General features: G+C 39.9%; 1 protein-coding gene across 1 annotated transcript in view; it reads left to right on the top strand.

Moving 5' to 3' along the window:
- The window catches only part of LOC134212871 (abhydrolase domain-containing protein 2), a 77,836-nt gene extending 60,295 nt beyond the window's left edge, over nucleotides 1-17,541 (top strand). The window contains exons 2-6 of the mRNA XM_062691126.1: nucleotides 8,959-9,131; nucleotides 9,226-9,393; nucleotides 15,811-15,991; nucleotides 16,059-16,408; nucleotides 16,482-17,541. Coding sequence (XP_062547110.1) covers nucleotides 8,959-9,131; nucleotides 9,226-9,393; nucleotides 15,811-15,991; nucleotides 16,059-16,408; nucleotides 16,482-16,663 — 1,054 coding nt within the window. The 3' untranslated portion in view covers nucleotides 16,664-17,541. The remainder of the gene's footprint in view (nucleotides 1-8,958; nucleotides 9,132-9,225; nucleotides 9,394-15,810; nucleotides 15,992-16,058; nucleotides 16,409-16,481) is intronic.
- Nucleotides 17,542-25,107: the final 7,566 nt, after the last annotated feature.

Here is a 25,107-nt window from a genome sequence, read left to right on the forward strand (position 1 = left end):
AGTAGTTCTTGTTGTTGTCGAGGACTCCAGGTAGTCTACGAACTCCATAGAGTCAAGGTATGGGGTTCGACATTGGTAACGGAGGCAGTTATTGAAGAATAAACAAGTTGTGTCACGCCTTCATGGTATTTGTTTGCATTCTAAGTAGTTCTTGTTGTCATTGGTTCCAGGTAGTCTACGAACTCCATAGAGTCAAGGTCTGTGGATCAATCTTCGTAATGGAGGCAGTTATTGAAGAATAAACATGTTTTGTGACCTCTTCTTGGTATATGTTTGTATTCCAAGTAGTTCTTGTTGTCGTGGGCTCCATGTAGTCTACGAACTCCATAGATTCAAGGTCTGTGGATCAACCTCCGTAATGGAGGCAGTTATCGAAGAATAAACAAGTTGCGTGACCCCTTCTTGGTATATGTTTGTATTTCATGTATTTCTTGTTGTTGTTGTTGTGAGTTCCAGGTAGTCTACGAACTCCATACAGTCAAGATCTTCGGATCAATCTCGGTAATGGAGGCAGTTATCGAAGAATAAACAAGTAGCGTGACCCTTTCTTGGTATATGTTTGTATTCCATGTAGCTCTTGTTGTTGTCGTGGGCTCCAGGTAGTCTACGAACTCCATATAGTCAAGGTCGGTGGATCAACCTCCGTAACGGATGCAGTTATTGAAGAACAACTGGGAGGGATGGAAGGTAGCGGTTTTCCTCCAATACCTTTTCCGAACTTAATCTATCACATGTTGTGCATATGCATAATCGAGTTTCAGACAAAGTAATTAATTTCCACTCCGGGTGGCTCAATACCCGGAACATAGGCAATTAACTTTGAATGTACTGAACTCGAAAGGCGATCTCTCTTCGCTTATGTGGTCGAGTTGGGATCTGACGACCAACTGGCCCAATCTCACACAACCCTACTTCATCGAACGCCGTTGGTGATGAAGCAAGTGTGTAGGAGCCAGATAATACTTAATACTCGTCCTACTTGGTTGGCATTGTACAAAAACATATATGAGAGGGTTAGTTCTGAGAATGTATTGCGAGAGTTCGGCTACATGCCCGGTGCTGTGAATTTGGTTTCATCAGTACCCGCTAAGCTGCGGAGGACGACGGAGGTCCTTCATAGTTTAGTAGGGAAAACACCTGTCTAGGGTACTGGTTTCGTTGGATCAAACCCCACCGAAGTTCTCTAGATCAATCTCCGTAATGGAGGCAGTTGTCGAAGAATAAACAAGTTTTGTGACCCCATCTTGATATACATATGTTTGTATTCCAAGTAGTTCTTGTTGTTGTCTTGAGCTCCAGGTAGTCTATGAAATACAGTCAAGGTCGATGGATCAACCTCCTTAATAGAGGCAGTTATTTGAAAATAAGCAAGTTGTGAGACTTCTTTTGGGTATATGTTTGTATTTTAAGTAGTTATTTTCATTGTCGTGGGCTCCGTAATGAAGGCAAGGCAAAATACGTGAATGGAATCCGTATTTTTTTGTCGAAAAGACTTACAAACTTATTAACAGGTACTCATAAATGATTCATAATAAGCTACAGGCAATGAAAGTTATTTCATGAAAATCTTTATTGTTTGCGGCAAATTGGGTCGAAAACGTGATAAAATCGGGTTAGGCAAAATCAGGGGTAGACAAAATCTGGGAGTGACAAAATCGGGTCAACCTCATCTGAGTGAATATACGCATTCCTAGTACAGTAGCCGTTCGATAACTGCAAAATGTTTACTTTTCAGTTATCGAATGACGTTCGATAACTGCAACGCCTTCGTCAAACGGTTGTCAATCGAACGTCAAATACAAGAAAAGTGCATCTAAATGTGCAGCGCAATGCAGCTGTCATTGAGTCTGACATCGGTTTGAGGTTTAGCGGTCTGATAACTGTAAAACTGTTGCAACTATCGAATTGCAGTTAAAAGCATTGCAGTCAAATGACTTGCAGTTATCGAACGTCTGCTGTAGTTTTTGTTTTTGCCATGGTACTAGGTAGTCTATGAACTCCATATAGGAATGATCTGTAGATCAACCCACGAACGGAAGGCTATTGATATATGTTTGCATTTCAAGTAGTTCAAGTTGTTGTCATTAGCTCTGCGCAGTTATTGAAGAATAAACAAGATGTGAAACCTCATCTTGATATATTAGCATTCCAAGTAGTTATTGTTGTCTTGTTGTTGTTGGTTCCAGGTAGTATACAAACTTCATTGATATCACTAATATGAAGTCTATGCTTTGGAAATGCAAAATGTAACTAAATTGGAACGATACAACTTCACGCCGAGAACGTGAGGCAAAAAACAGGCAAATATCGCAAAGATCATGTACCATATTAAAATTAGATTAAGGCCACTCCTCACGGAATCCAAGTTTCAAAGTGTTCGCGTTTTCGGGGGCACACCAATCGATACGGAGGCGGCGCACAACTGTATTTTTTGTTGATTTAGCTTTGCTGCGTCGCAGCTTGCGTGAAATAATAAAAATTGCAGTTTTGCGTTGCTTCCGTATCGAGTGGTGTGCCCCTGAAAACGCGAGCACTTTGAAGCTTAGATTCCGTAAGGAGTGACCTTAAAGACCCTCTAGATATTCGTGTAAGCCAGAAGTCTAACTCCATAAATTTCTAGGATGACCATTAGCATATGCCATGAACGCATTTTATTCATGGGCCCCAAAGGCATGTACCAAATTTAAAACAGGCTGATATATCTCTGGTGTAGATCCTAATGCCTTACTTCAGGGTTTTCTTGGATGATCATGAACATTTAAAATGGGTGTATTCTATTCTACGTACTATAAATGGCATGTATAACTATTCAACTAGGCCGAAGGAACTCTGGTTACGCGTGAAGTTCTTGCTGTTCTCTTGGAGACCCATGAACATATGCAATGAAAGCGGTATATTCTATGTACCAAAAAGGGCATATGCCACTTTTGAAACAATCCGAAAGGTTACGTGTGAAGATCCTGAGGCCTATTTTAGCATTTTCTTGGAAGACCATAAACATATGCAATGGACGTATTCTATTCTATGTACCACAAAGGGCATGTACCACTTTTGAAACAAGCCAAAAGATCTCTGGGTACCCATGCAGATTTAAAGTCCTATTCCAGGGTTTTCTTGGATGACCATGAACCTATGCAATGGACGCAATCTATTCTATGTACCACAAAGAGCATGTAACACTTTTGAAAAAATCTGAGAGATCTTTAGTTACGCGTGTAGATCTTAAGGCCTTTTCCAGGGTTTTCTTGGATGACCATGAACATTTGCAATAAAGGCGTTCTATTCTATGTACCACAAAGGGCATGTACCAGTTTTGAAACAATCTAAAAGATCTCTGGATACGCGTGTAGACCTGAAGGCCTTTTCCAGGGTTTTCTTGGATGACCATGAACATATGCAATGCAGGCGCCAGAGGACTTATCCGAGAGATTTCTTCGATTGTGCAGAACATATGTAGTGATCACATTTGATTTCAAGATGCGCAAAGAGCATGTACCACTTTTGAGACAAGTCCATAGACCCATGGTTACGAGTGTAGACCTTAAGGCCTTACTCCAGAGATTTCTTGGATGACTCGGAACATATACTGTGAACGCATTCTATGCTAAGTACCACAAAGAGCATGTACCGTGTTTGAATTTGCATAATAGGCCTTTGGTTACGCGAGTAGATCTTTAGGCTTTACTCCAGGGATTTCTCGGATGACTAAGACTTCATTTCAGGGATTTTGCCATTACCCGAAGCATATACTGTAAACACCTTCAATTCTAAGAAGCGCAAAGAGCTTGTAGCATATTTGAAACTGGCTGAATGGCCTTTGGTTACGCGTGTAGACTCTTAAGCCTTACTTCAAAGATTTCTTGTATAACCATGGGCATATGCGGTAAACTTTGACAATAGGCAAAAAGTATATGAGTTTCTGTTTCCAAAACTGTCAAAATTATCCAAATCGGTTGAAAATTGTTGAAGTTATGAGAATATCAATTCAGTGGAACACGGGTACCCTGTCGGCCATCGACGTGTGTTTTTTTTTGTTGGCCGCATAAGGGTTAATTTGGAAATCCCGAATTTTCCTAAATCCCGGGTTATCCCGGGATGGAAACTCTTGGTCAAACCCATATATGTATGGTGAAATGCAATTTTCGGCCAAATTGCTCGTGTGGTGATCGAAAGGTGGAAGCAGCACTACGAGGAACATCTGAATGGCGCTGAGAGTACAGGCAGTGAAAGTCAAGGCAGCGGAGGAGATGACTACGTCAGTTCAGCGGACGATGGAAGCCAACCAGCCCCCACCTTGAGGGAAGTTAAGGATGCCATTCAACAGCTAAAGACCAACAAAGCCGCTGATAAGGATGGTATCGGAGCTGAGCTCATCAAGATGGGCCCGGAAAAGCTGGCCACTTGCCTGCACAAACTGATAGTCAGAATCTGGAAACCGAACAGCTACCGGAGGAGTGGAAGGAAGGGGTTATATGCCCCATCTACAAGAAAGGCGACAAACTGGAGTGTGAGAACTTTCGAGCGATCACCATCGTTAATGCCGCCTACAAAGTGATATCCCAGATCATCTTCCGTCGTCTGTCACCATTAGTGAACGAGTTTGTGGGAAGTTATCAAGCCGGCTTCGTTGACGGCCGCTCGACAATGGACCAGATCTTTACTGTACGGCAAATCCTTCAAAATTGCCGTGAATACCAGGTCCCAACGCACCATCTGTTCGTTGATTTCAAGGCGGCATACGACAATATAGACCGCGTAGAGCTATGGAAAATTATGGACGAGAACAGCTTCCCTGGGAAGCTTACCAGACTGATCAAAGCAACGGTGGATGGTGTGCAAAACTGTGTGAAGATTTCGGGCGAACACTCCAGTTCGTTCGAATCGCGCCGGGGACTAAGACAAGGTTATGGACTTTCGTGCCTGTTGTTCAACATTGCGCTAGAAGGTGTCATGCGGAGAGCCGTGTAACAGCCGGGGTACGATTTTCAACAGATCCAGTCAATTTATTTGCTTCGCGGATGACATGGACATTGTCGGCCGAACATTTGCAAAGGTGACAGAACTGTACACCCGCCTGAAACGTGAAGCAACAAAAGTTGGACTGGTGGTGAATGCGTCAAAGACAAAGTACATGCTTGTGGGCGGAACCGAGCGCGACAGGGCCCGCCTGGGAAGCAGTGTTACGATAGACGGGGATACCTTCGAGGTGGTCGAGGAATTCGTCTACCTCGGATCCTTGCTAACGGCTGACAACAACGTTAGTCGTGAAAAACGAAGGCGCATCATCTGTGGAAGTCGGGCCACTACGGGCTCCAGAAGAAACTGCGGTCGAAAAAGACCACACCGCACCAAATGTGTCATGTACAAGACGTTAATAAGACCGGTTGTCCTCTACGGACATGAAACATGGACAATGCTCGAGGAGGACTTGCAAGCACTCGGAGTATTCGAGAGACGGGTGCTTAGGACCATCTTTGGCGGTGTGCAAGAAGACGGTGTGTGGCGGCGAAGAATGAACCATGAGCTCGCCCAACTCTACGGCGAACCCAGTATCCAGAAGGTAGCTAAAGCCGGAATGGTACGATGGGCAGGACATGTTGCAAGAATGCCGGACAGCAACCCTGCAAAGATGGTGTTCGCTTCCGATCCGGCAGGTATGAGACGGCATGGAGTGCAGCGAGCGAGATGGGCAAACCAGGTGCAGAACGACTTGGCGAGCGTGGGGCGTATCCGAGGATGGAGAGATGCGGCCTCGAACCGTGCATTGTGGCGTCAAATTGTTGATTCAGTGTTATCTGTTTAGATGTTAACTAAATAAATGAATACTCTTGTGACCTTCTCGGCCAAACGGAATTTTGTGGGCAAGATTGAATAACAGTGTTTTGATTTTGTCAAAACTGCAAAGCTATCCCTAAGGAATTTTCATCTAAATGACTTTTTGGTCAAACAAAGATTTTAGATTAAGATTTAAGGCGGCAGAACAGTAATTTGAATATCATTAGATATTTCCTCTGTTATCTCTTTTCGCCTCGCAGCTGATTACCCATAAATCACTTCAACAGTTACTAACTGAGAGGTTTCGAAGCCATGCTACCATACATGAATTCGTAAATAAATGTGGATAGCACGATATAGCCTATGTGCAGAAAAAAAGATTTTTTAAATTTTGTTCAGCAGTTTTCATGAAGTTCTAGATTTTAGTCAATAGAGATTTGTTTCTAATGACTCTTATCCATCTGTCTGGTAATAGTTTTGAAGCTCCAAATACGCAACAAAAGCACAAATTTTCACTACTTTTATTTATTTCCATAGGTAGTGCGATGTTCCATGGATATTATTATCAGCATTAATTATAAATGCTATCGTGGTACGATTCAGTCACCACCACAGATGGTCGGTCAGTCACACAATCAACAAAGTCAAACACACAATCCACAGACTTAATTGTAGGAAATTGTGGTCTTTAATGCACCTCTAAGGTTTTTTTTTCACTGTCCAAAATGTTTTTGCGCCCCGATATTTACAGATATTTGAGAAAATACTAATTTTGCTAAAATAAAATACTTCTTTTTCTTTCAAATATTTGTCAAGAAAAATGAAAATTATTAAATGTCAGCGGATAACAATCAAAGTTCTTTATCTCGTTCAAAAGAAACCTAAATTCAATTCTTGCATTATGCTTGATTGTGGGGGATATGAATTGCGCTCCATGGGCACAAAAAGCGCCAAACTCCCCCGGCATAGATCTAGAAGTTCTAACGAGGCAGTGCCACAGTGGATATGAACGGGGGACATTGACGAAGGCAATTACCGAGAGTAGATAATAACAAAGGACGCCATGTTTGAAGCATCGCAATTGTGCATGCTCAGTGCAAACACAAACAGAGCTCCATGAGGTCCGACAGGTGTTGGAGACATGTAGCAGCCCGACTGACCGCATGATAATTGTCAACAAAATACATTGGTTTGAATGGGGTATTTTTATGTGTACAATGTACGCTGTACATGGTGTATGTTTATTTCGCTGCAACATTTTTATGTTTCTCTCGAACATTGCGCCTTGAATATTACATGCTTATGACAGAAACTTGATCCCTCTACTAATTAGTATTATTACTTGCTTTCCGAAACTTTCGTCTTTTATTTCCTAATAGTTGTGAATTTTAACAGAAGTGGTCGAGAAAACGAACTACATGCGAGATTGTTATTAGCCAAGAACGATATTCTGCTGGAAAAAGATTTAAAGATGCTTATAAGAATTGTACTGCCACTGCAAGCTCTATCCGTGCGCGATTCTGAAAACTTGGAACCAATCCAGACGATAAGATCAACTAAACATATCCCAGAGCTATTATCAAAATCCAAATCCGTTTCTGCGGGTATGCTGAAATCCATCCTGATTTTGGCGACTTTTCTGCCTAATTTATTCGCCGTTTCGTTTCATCTTCCGAGTAGACTAAATTCAATTAAGCTCCATGTATGCGCTTCTATGGGAAGGGATGCCCACAGGACAATTGCCATTCATGGCTGCCAAATAATTGGATGCTTCATACGCTGCGCTGTTCCTAGGTGTTTGCCTCCACTACTCGAGTCTGGTGATTGACGTACAGCTCGGAAGCCGTTATTGTGGAAATATCTGACTAGTTTGGAACACTTCCTCTGAAATGATAGAATGAACCGTCGCAACGTATCACGAAATGCGATACTGGGTGAGGGGAAAATAAAGACATGGGAACTTCCCGGGAGTCACATTTTGTATTCCAAATGCTGCACGACATCTTTGGTCACGTGACTGCACTCAGGATCAAGTGCAGTTTGTCCTCCACATATATAGGTCATACGAGTTGATTGTAAAAGAAAACAGATTGCGACGACGATAAACAATATGGATATAAATTATTCAAACATTTGGAAATGATATCGTCAAGGTTTCGGTGTCCGATGGAATGGTCGGATTGCGTGTATTCAAGAGCAATTATTTGGATCACGCACCCTATAGAAATAAGGAATAGGAGAAAAGTGAAATGCACTATTTTAAACAGCAACAAAGACATATATAAATATTGAAACAAACCCAAAATATGAAAAATAAAATTCCAATTTTCAAATTCAAAATTTAAATCCATTATAAACACCTACAAACAATCTTTGTAATCAATCAGCTAGTTACCGTTTGGTTTTCAAATTGGATTACAGAATGTATAACCAGGGCAACGCACTTCACATCTTTTAAATGCCGTCATGTTCTTACACTTTTTGATTTTATTGTGCTATCATCACCAGTCTCGACCCTCATGAATTTTGTAACACTATAACTAACTCTAATCACCTCAGTCAGATTGTAAAGGTTTTCCAATAAATTTTGAAAAAGTCATGCCAAACGTGAAACAGGAATTTGGAAGCGAGTTAAAATTTGAAATGCAAAACGTTACATATTTAATCGGCTGGCCCGAGTCTCAGTGAAGGAAAATTTCCAGGAGAGATTTTCGTTTGTTTTCCGTTTCGTCTTTCTCTACTTATATGGCACACGTCGAAAGCCAACGAACACGATGATAGCGTTCAAATTAATTTATACGATTATTTAAATCCAATCTTCAAATCTACTTATTCTCGAACGACCTAGAAGTTTATTTCATTTGAAAAGTGGAAGGTCTAATTCAACTTCGTTAAGACGAGGGTTTTACTACTAATAAAATAATATAACTATTATCTATATAACAGGAGAATCTTTTTGTCGAAATTTGGTCACGCCTCTTGCGTAAGATGAATCAATTGTTTTTGCTTCCAAGTGTTATTTGAGAAGAAGTTTGAGTACTGTAATAATCTATATGTTCGCCAAGCTAAGCAAGATCTAATTAAAACAAGTTCTCCCCTATTTATCTCTGAATACCGATAAGCTCCTGTGTGTCAACCCTAGCTTTATCCTTCATCATAAATTTTTATCTCTCGTCTCCACAGATACATTCCAACACGCCTGTGGGGATTCAGTGGTCACATCCAGACCATAATTCACAGTATTGTCGGCCGCGTAAAATGTCCCTGGCCACTGGGAGAGCGTGTGTATCTCTCGCTGACTGACGGATCAACACTGACGTACGACCTATATCAGCCGTTAATAAATTCCATAGAAGGTATGTATTCTAACCAAATCCATCTGCCAGCAAGGAGATGGCTTTGATTTATCCCAAATTTATATGCATTGCCCGAACATTTCGTTTCACACAGATGACATTACGGTGGCCATCTGCCCAGGAATTGGCAATTCTTCCGAATCGGTCTACATCCGTACCTTCGTCCACTATGCACAGTGTCATGGCTATCGTTGTGCCGTGCTCAATCACATTGGGGTGCTCGACAGCGTCCAGGTTACGTCCAGTCGGATTTTCACTTACGGTAAGTAGAGTTTATATTCTAAAATGTTATGATGGATCAATCCATAAGTCAAAAACGTTTTAGTATGCATCTCAAATAAATTAAGTTTGATTAAATTGCTTTATTAAAGTATTTTTTTGGAAGTAAAAAAAGTTTCAAAGTTCATATTTCAATCATTGAAATAGCAATATGGAGTGGTCATTTATTGTGGTAGCCATCATTGGGATACTCTTTCAACTCTATCCTAAACTTAAAGTGTTTATCTTGGGAAAAGTAACAAATATTTTGGTTTACAATCGACAATTTTTGTTTTGTGAATTCGACAGTTACCAAGATAGTCACCAAACTTACGTTTTTATTTAAATGGAAGATATATCTTAAACCGTATTCAACGATTTTGAAATAAAGCCGCTTAGAACACACGAACCAACATCAACTATTAGTGTCAAAATTGTCAATATAAGATTAAAGGACGTTGTTCAATGAAATCCGATCTTTTCCCCACACAGGAGTACATGGAAAGTTTCCACCGTCACAAAGTGGAACGAAAGTCAATTTTTCTGATTAATTGATACAGCATTTACAGAAGAAATGTTACGCAGGTCACAAATCAAATTGGTGTAGAATGTGCATTTTAACGGGTTTTAAGATAAATCATTTTAATCCAATAAGTTATTATCAGGCGTGGACTTCAGGATGGTTTGTGAATTCTCTTAGCTAACTTGTGATTTATGCGTATATTCAGTGAGCTCACAAACAAACTACGATTATTCATGTGATTGATATCCAGGGTGTCTGCAAATTATCCGTACAGATTATCCGGCAGTTTGCTTCTACAAAGCAAAACAAGATAGTAATTAACTCACTCAGTAGTTCTGTGTGTGAATATAAAGACAAAACATTCCAACTCTGCGGATTTGAAGAAAATTGGTCCATCTTGAAAACAAGAGCCAGCAGAATGCCGAATACGTCACTAAGATATTCGAAATTGTCTTATAGTTATCAGAATTATCTCAGGAGTATCGATATGAAAACATGCCATCGTGATAATATTTCGACACGTTCAAAAGAGTATAACGCACGATATGGTGGTCATTTTGATATGTTCAAATGCTGCTTGTTTTATGCAAATCTGTTATAACATGCAATGCATGTTGGTTTTTTTAATTCATTTATAAAAATAATTGTAAACCTATTTTCTTGTACGGATAACCGAATACCCAACTGTCAACAATACTGTTCAAAATTAAACAATTACATGTTTAACCAATGACACAAAAAATAACCTAATTCGCAGAAAAAGATGAAAAAAATCTCTTGATTGATTTGTCCCAGTGTGCATCATGTTGAACAAATTGCTGATAGCAGATTATAATTGCTATCGTCACGCAACTGTCGCTTCCATTTACATACCAATCAGCCCTGAATGGTAAGCGACGCATAGTGATGTAGATGGTTCGGATTGGTCTGATACAGATGGGAAGGAAAAAAAAACAATTTGCCAAATTGAGTCAGAATGGATGTTCGTACAAATTTATATTGATATTTTACCCATTAGAATCCGAATGACTGTATGGTAGCAATTTCGCTTCCCATTGTTCAAATCCAACATATCGCATCGCATCGGAAAATCGTGTTTCGGTGAATACCTAGGAGGCTGACGTGAAAATGCTTTGATCATTTTCCAAACCACATTCGATATCAGCCACGTGGGTTGAGTTTCGTAACATTAAACAATAACCAGAGCACAACGCTGGCGGTGATGTGATTCAGGTGCATGTCAATGGTTACGATACGTTAATTGAAATTTTTAGCAGGAACCGTATCAAGGGTGTTCCACATGAACTTCTTTCTGTCGGCATAAAAATGCATATTATCTTTATAAGAGTTGGTTAGAACGGTAATGAAAGATATCACACTGTCCTTTTCGAAATAAATTATACTGCAACGTTCAGTATAGCTGTAGCACTCAATATTAGGCTGACCGGTTATTTTGGAATATTCTGCTATCTTTGTAAAACAAAAGTCCTACAGAATGTTAAATATCGTCAATGTCAATGTTTTAACGCAAAACTCTGTTGGATGCATCAGACAGCTCTTGACCACAATTATTGCATTGATGCAGATTGCGTTACCTCGATCCCTCCTCGCAAGTCACGTCCCAGCTTTGTATGCCTAAGCAAAAAAACTATCTCATTCAGTCTTCGATCTATGAAAATTGAAAATAAAAGCTTTTCAATTACATTAAATTGTATATTCACGTATATATTACGTATACGATATATTTGTATATTTACGAGCATGAGCATTTAGCAAGACGATTGCGAATTCGTTATTACCAGGCCAATTGTAATTACACAGAGAACCAACAGATAATATTTGGGACTAACGGCATCCTCAGTGTGTAAAAACTGGTGACCGAAAATTAAGCAATACCGACGCCAGCCGTGTCTGTACTGAATGCAGATCAATTAAGGGATGGGTAGGAAAATGTTGACGTGAAAAACGGTATTTTTGTGTATTGACGGATTGAAAAGTCATAGAAAGTAAACATATTTGTAATTGTTTTTCATTTCAAATAGTATGTATATATGAAACGCCAAACAGTATCCCACTAACAGTCGATATCAGCTAGAGGTTGGTTATTGCCAATCGTTACTCGGTTTTGATGAATAGTTTGACAAATTGAAATGACATTTTTATAATTCAAACAACCCTCCCTTGGTCGCACTAAGGGAAGATCCATGAAGGACATAGTTGGAAGAGTACTATGGTGGCAGTCGATATGGCACCCGCCCGTTCTCTGGTTTCCCTCATCCCTCTGCCATCAACATTGAATGCTACAAATAGCGTCGAACAAAAGTTCAATATTCAAATTACCAACCTGTACATGGCTTATGTAATACCTCCCTCTGAAACTATCACTGCGCTTCTTCTCACAGCGCAATTAACATCAAGTTTTCAAACACTATTCCGCACAGGATTAACCCAAAATGTTGGTGGGATTCTTATCAAACTTCACTTTTTCAAATTAGTCAATTCTTGATAGCAAAAACGTAATATTAATTATTTTCCCAATAAATACAAAAAAAAATTATCGCAGATCGAATGTAAAGACCGGCACTGGTAGTAGCAAACTAATAATTAAGGTGGTTCAAACAATAGATTTTGCTTCGCCACGCTCAGTTGATTCTGTTCCATATTCTGAGTGTCTTCCGTTTGTTTGGGCTATAGTTCCGATAAGGCTGATTTGCTGTTTTAGGATTATATGAGGGGTGGTAGTATGAGAAGGTTGAATTTTTCTTTGTACAAATTGAGGCGCTTCCCCATTGGGCGCTGGTCAGCAAAGTGCCCACATGACTGGGGATAATATTCAAAAGCTTTCATTCAGCATGGATCGCATATTGATTGGTCACTCCAATAATTATCACCCGATTTTATTCCAGGTTGCGAATCTTTAGATTTGGCAATTAAACTTCTCAGCATCACTGAAATCCCACCCTATTTTAAAATCCAGATTTAATCAGGTGTTGGTGGAGAATAAAATATGCAACTTTTTGTTACATAGAGCGGTAGACGGAGTCTGAAAATCCGGTATTTTCGTTACGTTATTTTTTAGATTTTTTAGATCTTAATAATGTAAATGTGCAGAGAGGATCAACTACTAGTTATTTTATCGTAATTGTTAAAAAATAGTTATACTTGGAATTTCTATAGAAATTTTAAACCATCACATGAGGGACTCGACTGAGGTTGCGAGCGTTTGCTGGACTCTCCGAGTTCCGACTTGTTTATATATTGTCGTCTAAACTGCTCTGCTTCACTTTATCCTTTCTTGGATAAAGAGGTCATTTGGGTAAAACACATTTGCTAAGACATTGATCTTGTTCCTGGAACCACACCAAAGCGAATTCCTTCTTATTTCTCTTATGACTGTTATTCTGCAGCGTATTTCTATTATTTATTTATTTATGGAAATTTGTTTTTTTTTTTCAATGGAACATTTTGATTTCGTTATGGAGTTATTTTTTTATAATTACAATTTTTGCTTTTAAGTGCTAATTTAATTTTGTTTTGTGAAAAATTCTTAATTGTTCATTTATTGCTTATACCCGGTTTTCTTTATTGACAATTTCTTAATTTGATACGGAAAATTTTGCGCCATAATATTTCTGTATTGAGTCGTAGCAGCTATATGGTATCGTGTTACCATATATTAAAGGTATCAAACAAAGCAATAGAACAAAAACCCTTCCAAGCCCTTTTGAAAGGAGGCTTCCGAGCCTCTTGAAAGGAGGCTTCCGAGCCAGCCTCTTGAAAGGAGGCTTCCGAGCCAGCCTCTTGAAAGGAGGCTTCCGAGCCAGCCTCTTGAAAGGAGGCTTCCGAGCCTCTTGAAAGGAGGCTTCCGAGCCTCTTGAAAGGAGGCTTCCGAGCCTCTTGAAAGGAGGCTTCCGAGCCTCTTGAAAGGAGGCTTCCGAGCCTCTTGAAAGGAGGCTTCCACGCCTCTTGAAAGGAGGCTTCCGAGCCTCTTGAAAGGAGGCTTCCTGAGCCTCTTTAAAGGAGGCTTCCAGCCTCTTGAAAGGAGGCGTCCGAGCCTCTTGAAAGGAGGCTTCTGAGCCTCTTGAAAGGAGGCTTCTGAGCCTCTTGAAAGAAGGCTTCCGAGCCTCTTGAAAGGAGGCTTCCGAGGCTTTTTGAAAGGAGGCTTCTGAGCCTCTTGAAAGGAGGCTTCTGAGCCTCTTGAAGGAGGCTTCCGAGCCTCTTGAAAGGAGGCTTCTGAGGCCTCTTGAAAGGAGGCTTCCGAGCCTCTTGAAAGGAGGCTTCTGAGCCTCTTGAAAGGAGGCTTCCAGGCCTCTTGAAAGGAGGCTCTGAGCCTCTTGAAAGGAGGCTTCCGAGCCTCTTGAAAGGAGGCTTCCTGAGCCTCTTGAAAGGAGGCTTCCTGAGCCTCTTGAAAGGAGGCTCTGAGCCTCTTGAAAGGAGGCTTCTGAGCCTCTTGAAAGGAGGCTTCCTGAGCCTCTTGAAGGAGGCTTCTGAGCCTCTTGAAAGGAGGCTGAGCCTCTTGAAAGGAGGCTTCCGAGCCTCTTGAAAGGAGGCTTCCGAGCCTCTTGAAAGGAGGCATCCGAGCCTCTTGAAAGGAGGCATCCGAGCCTCTTGAAATTAGGCTTCTGAGCCTCTTGAATGGAGGCTTTTGAGCCTTTTGAAAGGAGGCTTCTGAGCCTCTTGAAAGGAGGCTTCTGAGCCTCTTGAAAGGAGACTTCTGACCCTCTTGAGAGGAGACTTCTGAGCCTCTTGAAAGGAGGCTTGAGCCTCTTGAAAGGAGGCTTCTGAGCCTCTTGAAAGGAGGCTTCCTGAGCCTCTTGAAAGGAGGCTCTGAGCCTCTTGAAAGGAGGCTTGAGCCTCTTGAAAGGAGGCTTCTGAGCCTCTTGAAAGGAGGCTTCTGAGCCTCTTGAAAGGAGGCTTCCGGGCCTCTTGAAAGGAGGCTTCTGAGCCTCTTGAAAGGAGGCTTCCAGGCCTCTTGAAAGGAGGCTTGAGGCCTCTTGAAAGGAGGCTTCCGAGCCTCTTGAAAGGAGGCTTCCAAGCCTCTTGAAAGGAGGCTTCCAAGCCTCTTGAAAGGAGGCTTCCGAGCCTCTTGAAAGGAGGCTTCCGAGCCTCTTGAAAGGAGGCTTCCGAGCCTCTTGAAAGGAGGCTTCTGAGCCTCTTGAAAGGAGGCCTGAGCCTCTTGAAAGGAGGCTTCCAGGCCTCTTGAAGGAGGCTTGAGCCTCTTGAAAAGATGCTTCCAGGCCTCTTAAAAAGATGCTTCCGGGCCTGTTGAAAGGAAGCTTCAGAGTCTCTTAAAAGGAACCTTCCGGGCCTCTTGAAAGGAGGCTTCCGAGCCTCTTGAAAGGAGGCTTCCGGGCCTCTTGAAAAAAGGCTTCCGGGCCTGTTGAAAGGATGCTTCTGAGTCTCTTGAAAGGAACCTTCCGAGCCTCTTGAAAGGAGGCTTCCGAGCCTCTTGAAAGGAGGCTTCCGAGCCTCTTGAAAGGAGGCTTCCGAGCCTCTTGAAAGGAGGCTTCCGAGCCTCTTGAAAGGAGGCTTCTGAGCCTCTTGAAAGGAGGCTTCCGAGCCTCTTGAAAGGAGGCTTCCGAGCCTCTTGAAAGGAGGCTTCCGAGCCTCTTGAAAGGAGGCTTCCGAGCCTCTTGAAAGGAGGCTTCCGAGCCTCTTGAAAGGAGGCTTCCGAGCCTCTTGAAAGGAGGTACCAGAATTTTCCCAAACAGTCGGAACCATTTTATCAAATATCACATTGCTCGTCAAAAAGTTCCTTGCTTTTGTTATAATTTGCAAATGTGCCTGCATTATTTATTTATCGTAAAACATGTATGATTGGGATAATTTTAGATTTAATTAACACTATGTAGTCACTCCTTATGGATTAACTCTAATCAACTTTTCTACCCCCATCAGGCCATACCGAAGATTACTCGGCAATGATTAATAATCTACTGAAGAAGTACCCAACGACGTACGTGGTTTCGCTTGGTTTCTCACTTGGTGGTAATCTCATTTCCAAGTACATGGGCGAGGAAGTCCGACCGGAGAATGTCATTGGTGGAATCTCCATCTGCCAAGGCTACAATGCTGAGAGGTAAGTGGTCGCGATAAATGCATGAAAATTGTGTCTTTTTAAAACAATGGTAAATTATATTCCTCAGTGGCACCCAGTGGCTTCTTAAGTGGCAGAACTTCCACCGCTTCTATCTTTACGTACTGACCGAAAACGTAAAGAGTATCATAATGAAGCATAGACATGTCCTGTTGTCGGACGACATCAAACAACGATATCAACTTAACGAGCGGGACATCGCTGCAGCTGCCACGCTGCCGGAACTGGATGAGGCCTACACCAGAAGGGTGCACAATTTCAATAATGTTCGAGAGATGTACATTTGGAGCAGCTCGGTAAATTACCTCGCAAACATCAAGCGACCAATGGTATTCGTTAACGCCAGGGACGATCCGTTGGTGCCAGATTTGCTACTTGAACCGATCAAGCAGTTTGCAAGTATGTATAAAAAAGTTTTAAATATTTATATCGCCGGGTTTGTAGTAATCAAAAACCAATTCTACTCTTTTAGCGACAGAGAATCAATCGCTCTACATCGAACTTGCCAACGGTGGTCATCTCGGCTTCTATGAGGGAGGTCTCATCTATCCGAATCCGGTCACCTGGTTGGATCGGGCACTGGTTTCACTGATCGGTGGCATTGTCATGTCCCATAACGATGTGCTGGTAGCCAAAAGGACTACCGTCATTTAAGATCCACTTTCATTCCCCTCGCCATCATTGTCCTATGGAAGCGCGGCCTCATCCAACCGATTTATCGGATGGTTCCGCAGTTGGTTTTCACCAGTAGTGGCCGCACCTTCCACACCTTCTCTATGGAGCATCATTTTGGTTCTATCGAAGCAGCTCCTATCGACGGTTCTGTTGAGGAATCGTCGCACCAAATCACTTTTATTGACTCCGGCCTCAACGCCATTGCAACCGGAAATAAAAGACTTCAAAGAGCCACAAATTCTTCATTGAAGTATTGCACACATCAAAAGTAGACCATGGCGAAGGGAATGTGGATTGAGGGAAAACTCAGTCAGATATAAATTGGACACCGATTATATCTGCACAATAAGAAAATCTAATTGATCAGAAAATCCTACGTAATTGAGACAAACCGACCGTACTAAGTCGCTAAATTAGCTAGAACAACGTAGAACGTTTTTGGGTGCCCTCTAGAATTGCTTATCGTACGGAATTGAGCAGTGAAAATTATGATCATCGTCAAGTATATTTTAAGTTTTTTTGTATTACTCATTCCGCGCTAAACAATGCGAGTATTTAAGCCTGTGTATTTATAAGTAATCATCGGTAGATTGGACCGAAACAGAAAAAACACGATATTGGAATTGAACAAGAACCATGTGTGGTGTTTTATTGTGATAAATGTATGTTGAATCAACTGTTTGGCGTATAAGAACTAAGCTACGAAAAAATGGCTCATCGTTATATGAAATCTATTTTCGAAAAAAAACGAAGAGTGGTAAGAATGATTGATTGAACATTTAGCAGTGATGGCATTAATGGTTCTAATTGATTTTTAACAACGCTATAAGAATAAAGAAGCAAACTTTTCCAACTAAGTAAGATTCATCTGTTGGGATCTCCGGAATAAACCCAATTATACTTATGAAAAACACAGAATATTGTGGGCATATTTAACCGAGGTAGTGATTATTATTTGTTTACAAATTCAATAAAGGATTTCTAAAATCCTTTGATTCAATCTCTCTAAATTGTATTCAGTAATTTTATTATAGAACTTAACTGAATTATTTATAAAAATTGCATACGTATCGTGCATATTTCAATTCAAATCAAACTCCGCCTTGAGAATTCTTTTGAAACAATTTTTGGAGTCATCTATTTCTTATTGAAAATAACCCGATAACATTTTCCGGATCCTGTGGAGAAATCTGCGGTTGATCAAATATTCAATTATTCAATCAATTGGAGCAGAATTTCTTTTGACACTATTTATCTCCAACCAAACTTTTTTTTCTTTATGGTTCAGGCAACTGTGTTATTCCACTGAATCAAAAAGTTGCTAATGCCAATTATTCTAATGAGATAGTTCCAAACCCGCTGATAAAATAGTAAATGCGGCACCACTTGTCTGATTTTTATCATTATTTGTCAGTGATCATCGTAAAATGATTCAACAACACAAATTCTAGTATCTATATTTTAATTGAGAATAATTTCGAAAAGGTACATAATGAATACCAATATCAAATGAAAAATCAGATGCCAGTAAAATAAAAAAGATGAAATGTTGACCGTTGAAATATGCACAGCAGTAGAATATGTTTTGTGATAATTCTTCTTTCTTCGTTGTAATAATTCTAAACATTTAAGCCTCTGAAGCAAATAATTTTCAAAAATTTTCACATATCGTTTCAATGGCAACAGCTTCAACTAATTTAATAGCTCGACTAAGACTCATTTAAACTCATCACCACACACTAGAGATGAGTTTGCCTATTGAACCGTCTCGTTCTAATTAAGCTATATGTCCCCCATAACGATTAATCTATAGGTATTCTTAGATGACGTATTTAGTGTTTATATTCGTCCTTCGCTTTGAGTGACCACTGTTTTTTATAATCCAGTTTAAACCATCTAATCTTCGAAGTTCACACCCAAACAATACCAGGGTGTAGTCACAAAATCCTATGAAACGAACGAACGAATGGGATCAAATAACAAATCCTACGTGTAGAATAACTCACTCAAGTTCATTGAAGGATGCTGACGAGCTTGCATAATTAACCCAGTGAGCCTTTCAAGCGGAAGTAGAAGACCTGACTGTAATACAACAATACTGAATGTTTGTAATAACAGTTTATACCAGAATAGCCACCTATTACAAACCTAGAAGAAACTACATTTATTGACAACAACAACTTAGAACAAACAACGGTCACAGTTCAATACGTGTTTTCGTGTACCATTGTTGTTCGATGTAGTTTAGTCTAATTATACAATATATACCAACTCAATCAATGAAACTCAAATAGGATTTTTACTGGAAAACATTCCAAACAACAAGAAGGCTTTTAAGACACGTAAGCACAAACTGAATCAGTAGCGTGTAGAAGGGAAGATGGTTTTGAAGCACAGGGATTTACAAACGACACGGTGTGTAGAGTGTTAGAAAGCTAGAAGTGATACGCCCAATGAAAAATAAAACAAGATTGAGAATCTTAGGAAGAAAATCAAACAAAACCGATGGCATTTTTGTTTACGTGGAGCTGCTTTTTGAGTATGGAATTGAAGTTTATGTGACGTCACAAACTGCTAGGAATCGAGCGAATACAATAAAATTATGATAACATTATTGTGTAGAAAAAGGTTCTGGATTAACTGGCACCTATGTGATATATCACAATCCGGTATGAATAGTAGGTATGTACAGTTAAAAACAAATTCTACCACAATGCTAGAATAGTTAGTTGAAGATATAGAAGAAAATAGAGATGATATTGGGACTCCATTTCCAGTTCTACCGATTGGAAGAACGAAAAATACAAAGTAGAAGAATGGAACATGCCTGGGATTGAGCCCACGACGTCCTGCGCATGATGCAGTACTATCCAATTCAATTCCACTTATTTGTTTGTAACTTTACAGATTACCAATTGGAAATGTCATAACTATTGTAAAATATGCAAAATACCTATATAAAAAAAAACTCGATTAATTTTCACTCCCTCCACTTATCACTAAGATTTTATCTCGGGTAGAATCTTTGGGTTGTGAAGAATGTAACGAAAAATCCCGATATCATACTCTATCGTTTATGGCGCATAGGTATTCTACCAGTATTTTTCCTTACTGCCCATTTTTTGATCCAGTGGAATTGGTTTTTGGGATTGTAAAATCACGAATAAAAAAAGCTTATGTAGAAAACAGGAACGAAAAGGCTCTTGAAACTTTATCTTTATTGGCTCTTGAAACTTTTATGAAGCTGGAAAACTACGATTGCACCAAAATATTCGCACATCGTGGCTACTCATCAGGGGGATTTTTCGATCCGAAAAATGGCTTATCTCATTATGACAGTCAAAATATAAACTTAGTACTTCAGAGATAAGTTTGTTTATTTGAATTAATTCAATCAATCAACTGTGTAGCTTCTTCCTATATTTCTGCCAGCCCTGTAGAAAACGCATCATTGATGGTACTGGCAACAGACAATCCTGTTCGTGCACTTTCCATCCGTACAGCGTCTGAAACCGGAACAGATCTAGAGATTGATGATAGAATGCGGTGGAAGCTCTGACTTTTTCTGCTCCTTTTCATGCGCTGGTGCCGTGTGGATGTAATTTGCCCATAGTTTCCATGAACTTGCATGACCTGTAAAGTGATTGCCATGAAGCTCTTGAAGCTCAACAGCCAACTGAGAAAGCGATAGGTTGCTTGGTGCACCTGCTCGATTGGTTTGCTGAAACTTGACCAATTGTTTGTCGACCAATTTCCATAGTTGCTTGTAGGACACAGAAGTGGAGTAAATGTGCACGTACACTCGTATATCCTTCCAGCTAACTAGAAGTTTGCTGCCGATTTGTTTGATGTTGATACGCCTACGGTTTTGATGGTTTTGCACATACACAAATTCCTCCATGTCATCGAAAGACGGCTCGCTCTCAGCCCAAAACACAACTTCTCGGTGAATCATTGGCTTGACTGATTGTCCAAACTGCTCGGAAGATATCTTCTATCTACTGAGTCACCTATCACATATCACCTATATTTGTTCTCAAATTTATAGTGCAATAATAAATAAATTTTATTTACATTCCATTAAATACAAGACACAAGAAGTAGGACCAATAGAGGGATGTTTTTCTATCGACGGTGCACCATCGATGGTGGCATATTAGCCCCAACGAGGTCATATGAGAGTTCAACAGAAACAGATAGGAAACGAGTAATAGAAAAACTAGACTAAATTTTCGACTAGGACGGTGGGAAAGGGTAACGAAGGAAATTTTCCATTGATATTAATGGATATTTTTTTTTTGTTGGGGCGTAGAACCACTGCGTCCATTGAGTTGAACTTTTGTGGTATACCCCTGATTACTCTTAATGGATATTAAAAACGGAGAAATAAAACCCTTCAACTATAGCTTACGGCTTGAACTCAAAACTGGCTTCCCCCAACAAACGGCATATATTGAGTGAATAAAACCAAATTTGGAGGTATTCGAGCTAACAGTATTTGGGCGTATGTAAACCATGCACAAGTCTTGCTTGTCTTGTCTTGTCTTGTCTTAGCACATGCACAGCCAGTATTGAAAAGCATCTTGGAAATGTCGGTTGTATTCCCGAGCATTTTCTTGTCTGCATTAATATTTGCAACATATCATAAATATGACACAAGTGTTAAAACGGCCAGGCCCACCGAAACCATGCACAAGTCTTGCTTGAAATAAAATAAGATACCTGAGCTAATATTTTTTTGAGACCGAACGAATAGCTATTACTTCTTCTTCTTCTTCTTCTTCTTATTGGCATTACATCCCCACACTGCACAATGGTCCGATTCAGTTATTTAGCAGGAAAAAACTATTTTCCTCCGTTTTCGTTCTATTTAGACACTTGGTGTCTTCAGTGAAGTTGTTTATAATAAAATATTGCTTCTTCGGACAAAAAGTTCGATAGGGTGGTCCTTATCGTTTCTCAAAACTGAAATTAAACTTTTTATTTCGGGTTTTTTGTGGATGACCTCTTCAGCAAACTTGCAGTAAACATTATTTGATGCAACTTTGCCGAAGACACCTTGTGTCTAGCACATAAATTGAGTTCAGTAAATGAAATTTTCGATTTTAACCTAGGGTGGCCCCAAAAAAATCAGTTTTTCTATTCTAACTTTTTTGTTTTGAGTTTTACGAGAATGCGGTCTTCAGAAGAAATGAAGAGCAAGTGATGGTGCATATTTTTGCTGAACACATCATGTTTATAAGTCTTACCATTTAAAAGTTATAGGCAATTTATTCCAAAAAACTGCAATCTCAAAATGCCTATATCTCATGGAGATGGTTCGATTAATTTTTTTTGAAGGTGTTATCTGAAAGGGCACATATATAGTAACTTTTACTGCAAAAATTACGGGAACGTATTTTTTTAAATTGAATAAATTGACTTTGAAAATTTCTTCGAAAAAATTTAAATTTACTAGTATTTCACTATATATTAAAATTATGAGTAAATTACCTTCGGCAAAAGTTCAAATTTAAACTAAAAATACATATCCGATTATTATTATTTAATCAGACTAAGGCCGAAGTGGCCTGTGCAGTATACAAGAGTCTTCTCCATTCGGCTCGGTCCATGACTACACGTCGCCAGCCACGCAGTCTACGGAGTCATCTTCCACCTGATCGATCCACCTTGCCCGCTGCGCACCTCGCCTTCTTGTGCCCGTCGGATCGTTGTCGAGAACCATTTTCACCGGGTTACTGTCTGACATTCTGGCTACGTGCCCGGCCCACCGCAGTCGTCCGATTTTCGCGGTGTGAACGATGGATGGTTCTCCCAGCAATAACTTGTTTGTGACTAAATCTGATCACATATGAGTTACAGTAGCTTATGTGGAACACATGAGATCTTGTACAAAGCGTGTTCAACTAGAATTACGGAAATTATCACTCGGCGATCGGCTTATAATTATTGCGTTTTTGTACAAAATATATAAGCAACTCAAAACGAACTGCAAGTTTCAAAGTCGAGTCATTCTATATCATTTTTTTTCTATAATGAACGGGAATGGCAATATTATTGCAAGGTGGATCAATTAGGGTTTTTATTTTACATTGTTATTAAATGTTTTGTATCGGATTTTTCGGAAGGAAAGTGCTGCGTACCATCTATGGTAGGGTGCAGATGGCGGACGGTACGTGGAAGAGGCGAATGAATCACGAGTTGCATGAGCTGCTGGGAGAACCATCCATCACACCGCGAAATTGGACGACTGCGGTGGGCCGGGCACGTAGCCAGAATGTCAGACAGTAACCCGGTGAAAATGGTTCTCGACAATGATCCGACGGGCACAAGAAGGCGAGGTGAGCAGCGGGCAAAGTGGATCGATCAGATGGAAGATGATTCCGTAGACTGCGTGACTGGCGACGTGTAGTCAATAGTCATGGACCGAACCGAATGGAGAAGACTCTTGTATACTGCACAGGCCTCTTCGGTCTTAGTCTGATTAAATAATAACAATCGAATATGTATTTTTAGTTCAAATTTGAACTTTTGCCGAAGGTAATTTACTCATAATTTTAATATATAGTGAAATACTAGTAAATTTAAATTTTGTCGAAGAAATTTTCAAAGTCGATTTATTCAATTTAAAAAATATACGTTCCCGTAATTTTTGCAGTAAAAGTTACTATATATGTGCACTTTCAGATAACACCTTCAAAAAAAAATTATTGAACCATCTCCATGAGATATAGGCATTTTGAGATTGCATTGTTTTTTGGTATATATTTCATATAACTTTTAAATGGTAAGACTTATAAACATGATGTGTTCAGCAAAAATATGCACCATCACTTGCTCTTGATTTCTTCTGAAGACCACATTCTCGTAAAACTGAAAACAAAAAAGTTAGAATAGAAAAACTGATTTTTTTGGGGCCACCCTAGGTTAAAATCGAAAATTTCATTTACTGAACTCAATTTATGTGCTAGACACAAGGTGTCTTCGGCAAAGTTGCATCAAATAATGTTTACTGCAAGTTTGCTGAAGAGGTCATCCACAAAAAACCCGAAATAAAAAAGTTTAATTTCAGTTTTGAGAAACGATAAGGACCACCCTATCGAACTTTTTGTCCGAAGAAGCAATATTTTATTATAAACAACTTCACTGAAGACACCAAGTGTCTGAATAGAACGAAAACGGAGGAAAATAGTTTTTTCCTGCTAAATAACTGAATCGGACCATTGTGCACTGGGACAGAGCCGCCTCGCAGCTTAGTGTTCATTAAGCACTTCCACAGTTATTAACTGCGAGATTTCTAAGCCAGATTACCATTTTTGCATTCGTTTAGGCTAGCAGGATGATACTTTTATGCCCAGGGAAGTCGAGACAATTTTCAATCCGAAAATTGCCTAGACCGGCACCGGGAATCGAACTCAGCCACCCCCAGCATGGTCTTGCTTTGTAGCCGCGAGTCTTACCGGCACGGCTAAGGAGCTATTACTATCCAAAATATCAAACGAGGCCGTGCAAATTGGATCTGATGTCATTTTCAATCATTTTTCCGTAATCTTTAATTCTTGATAAATTTATCATAACGTTGATGCAAACTCAGCAGGAAATAGGACAACCTTCACAAAGATGCAGCAGAGGTAAATACAGTAAACTCTCCCTTACTCGACATTGAAGGGACTATCGAGATAGGGAAAACTTTTGTTTTTTACTACTGAAATTTGGTTCCTTGTGAAGTGAAGGGAGAAGTAAGATGTTCGAAGTGAATAGTGAACAGCGAGAACTGAGAAATGAGATGTTCGAAATGAGTAAAGCAGAGTAGTGAGAAGACTGAGAAATGGAAATGAGTATTGAGTAGTGAAATGTGTTCAGTAACATGTGAGTAGCAGAAAGTGAGAAGTGATATGGGATAGTTGAGAAGTAATAAGCAGGATGTGAGTAGTGAGTTAAACAGAAGCAAGTAGTAAGAAGAGAGAGATGATAATTGGGAAGTGAGATGTTGGGTAGTGAGATGTGAGTGGAGAAACAAAGGACAGGAAAAGAAGGAAGAAAGAAGACAGAAAAAGAAACAAGAAGAAAGGGAAAAAAACGAATCTCATTTCTGCTCGTTCTCAAATCCTTACTTCTCACTTCTTACACTATTCCCTTCTCACAACTCACTCCTCACTCATCATTTCCAACTAATCACTATTTACTCAAGCTTAGAATTTATCACATCTAACTTTTCACTTCTCACTTCGCACTTCTTACTTCTCACTTTACACTTTTCTCTCCTCACTTCGAATTCGTTTCTTACTCCTCACTTCGCACATCTCACTTCACATTTTGCACTTCTCACTTCCTATTTTTCACCTTTCACTTCTCTCTTATAACATCCTATATCCCACTTCTGACTTCCCATTTCTCACTTACCACTTATCCCTTCTTACTTT

Source organism: Armigeres subalbatus, chromosome 2 (genome assembly GCF_024139115.2).
Source record: "Armigeres subalbatus isolate Guangzhou_Male chromosome 2, GZ_Asu_2, whole genome shotgun sequence".
In the NCBI taxonomy this organism is placed as follows: Eukaryota; Metazoa; Arthropoda; class Insecta; order Diptera; family Culicidae; genus Armigeres; species Armigeres subalbatus.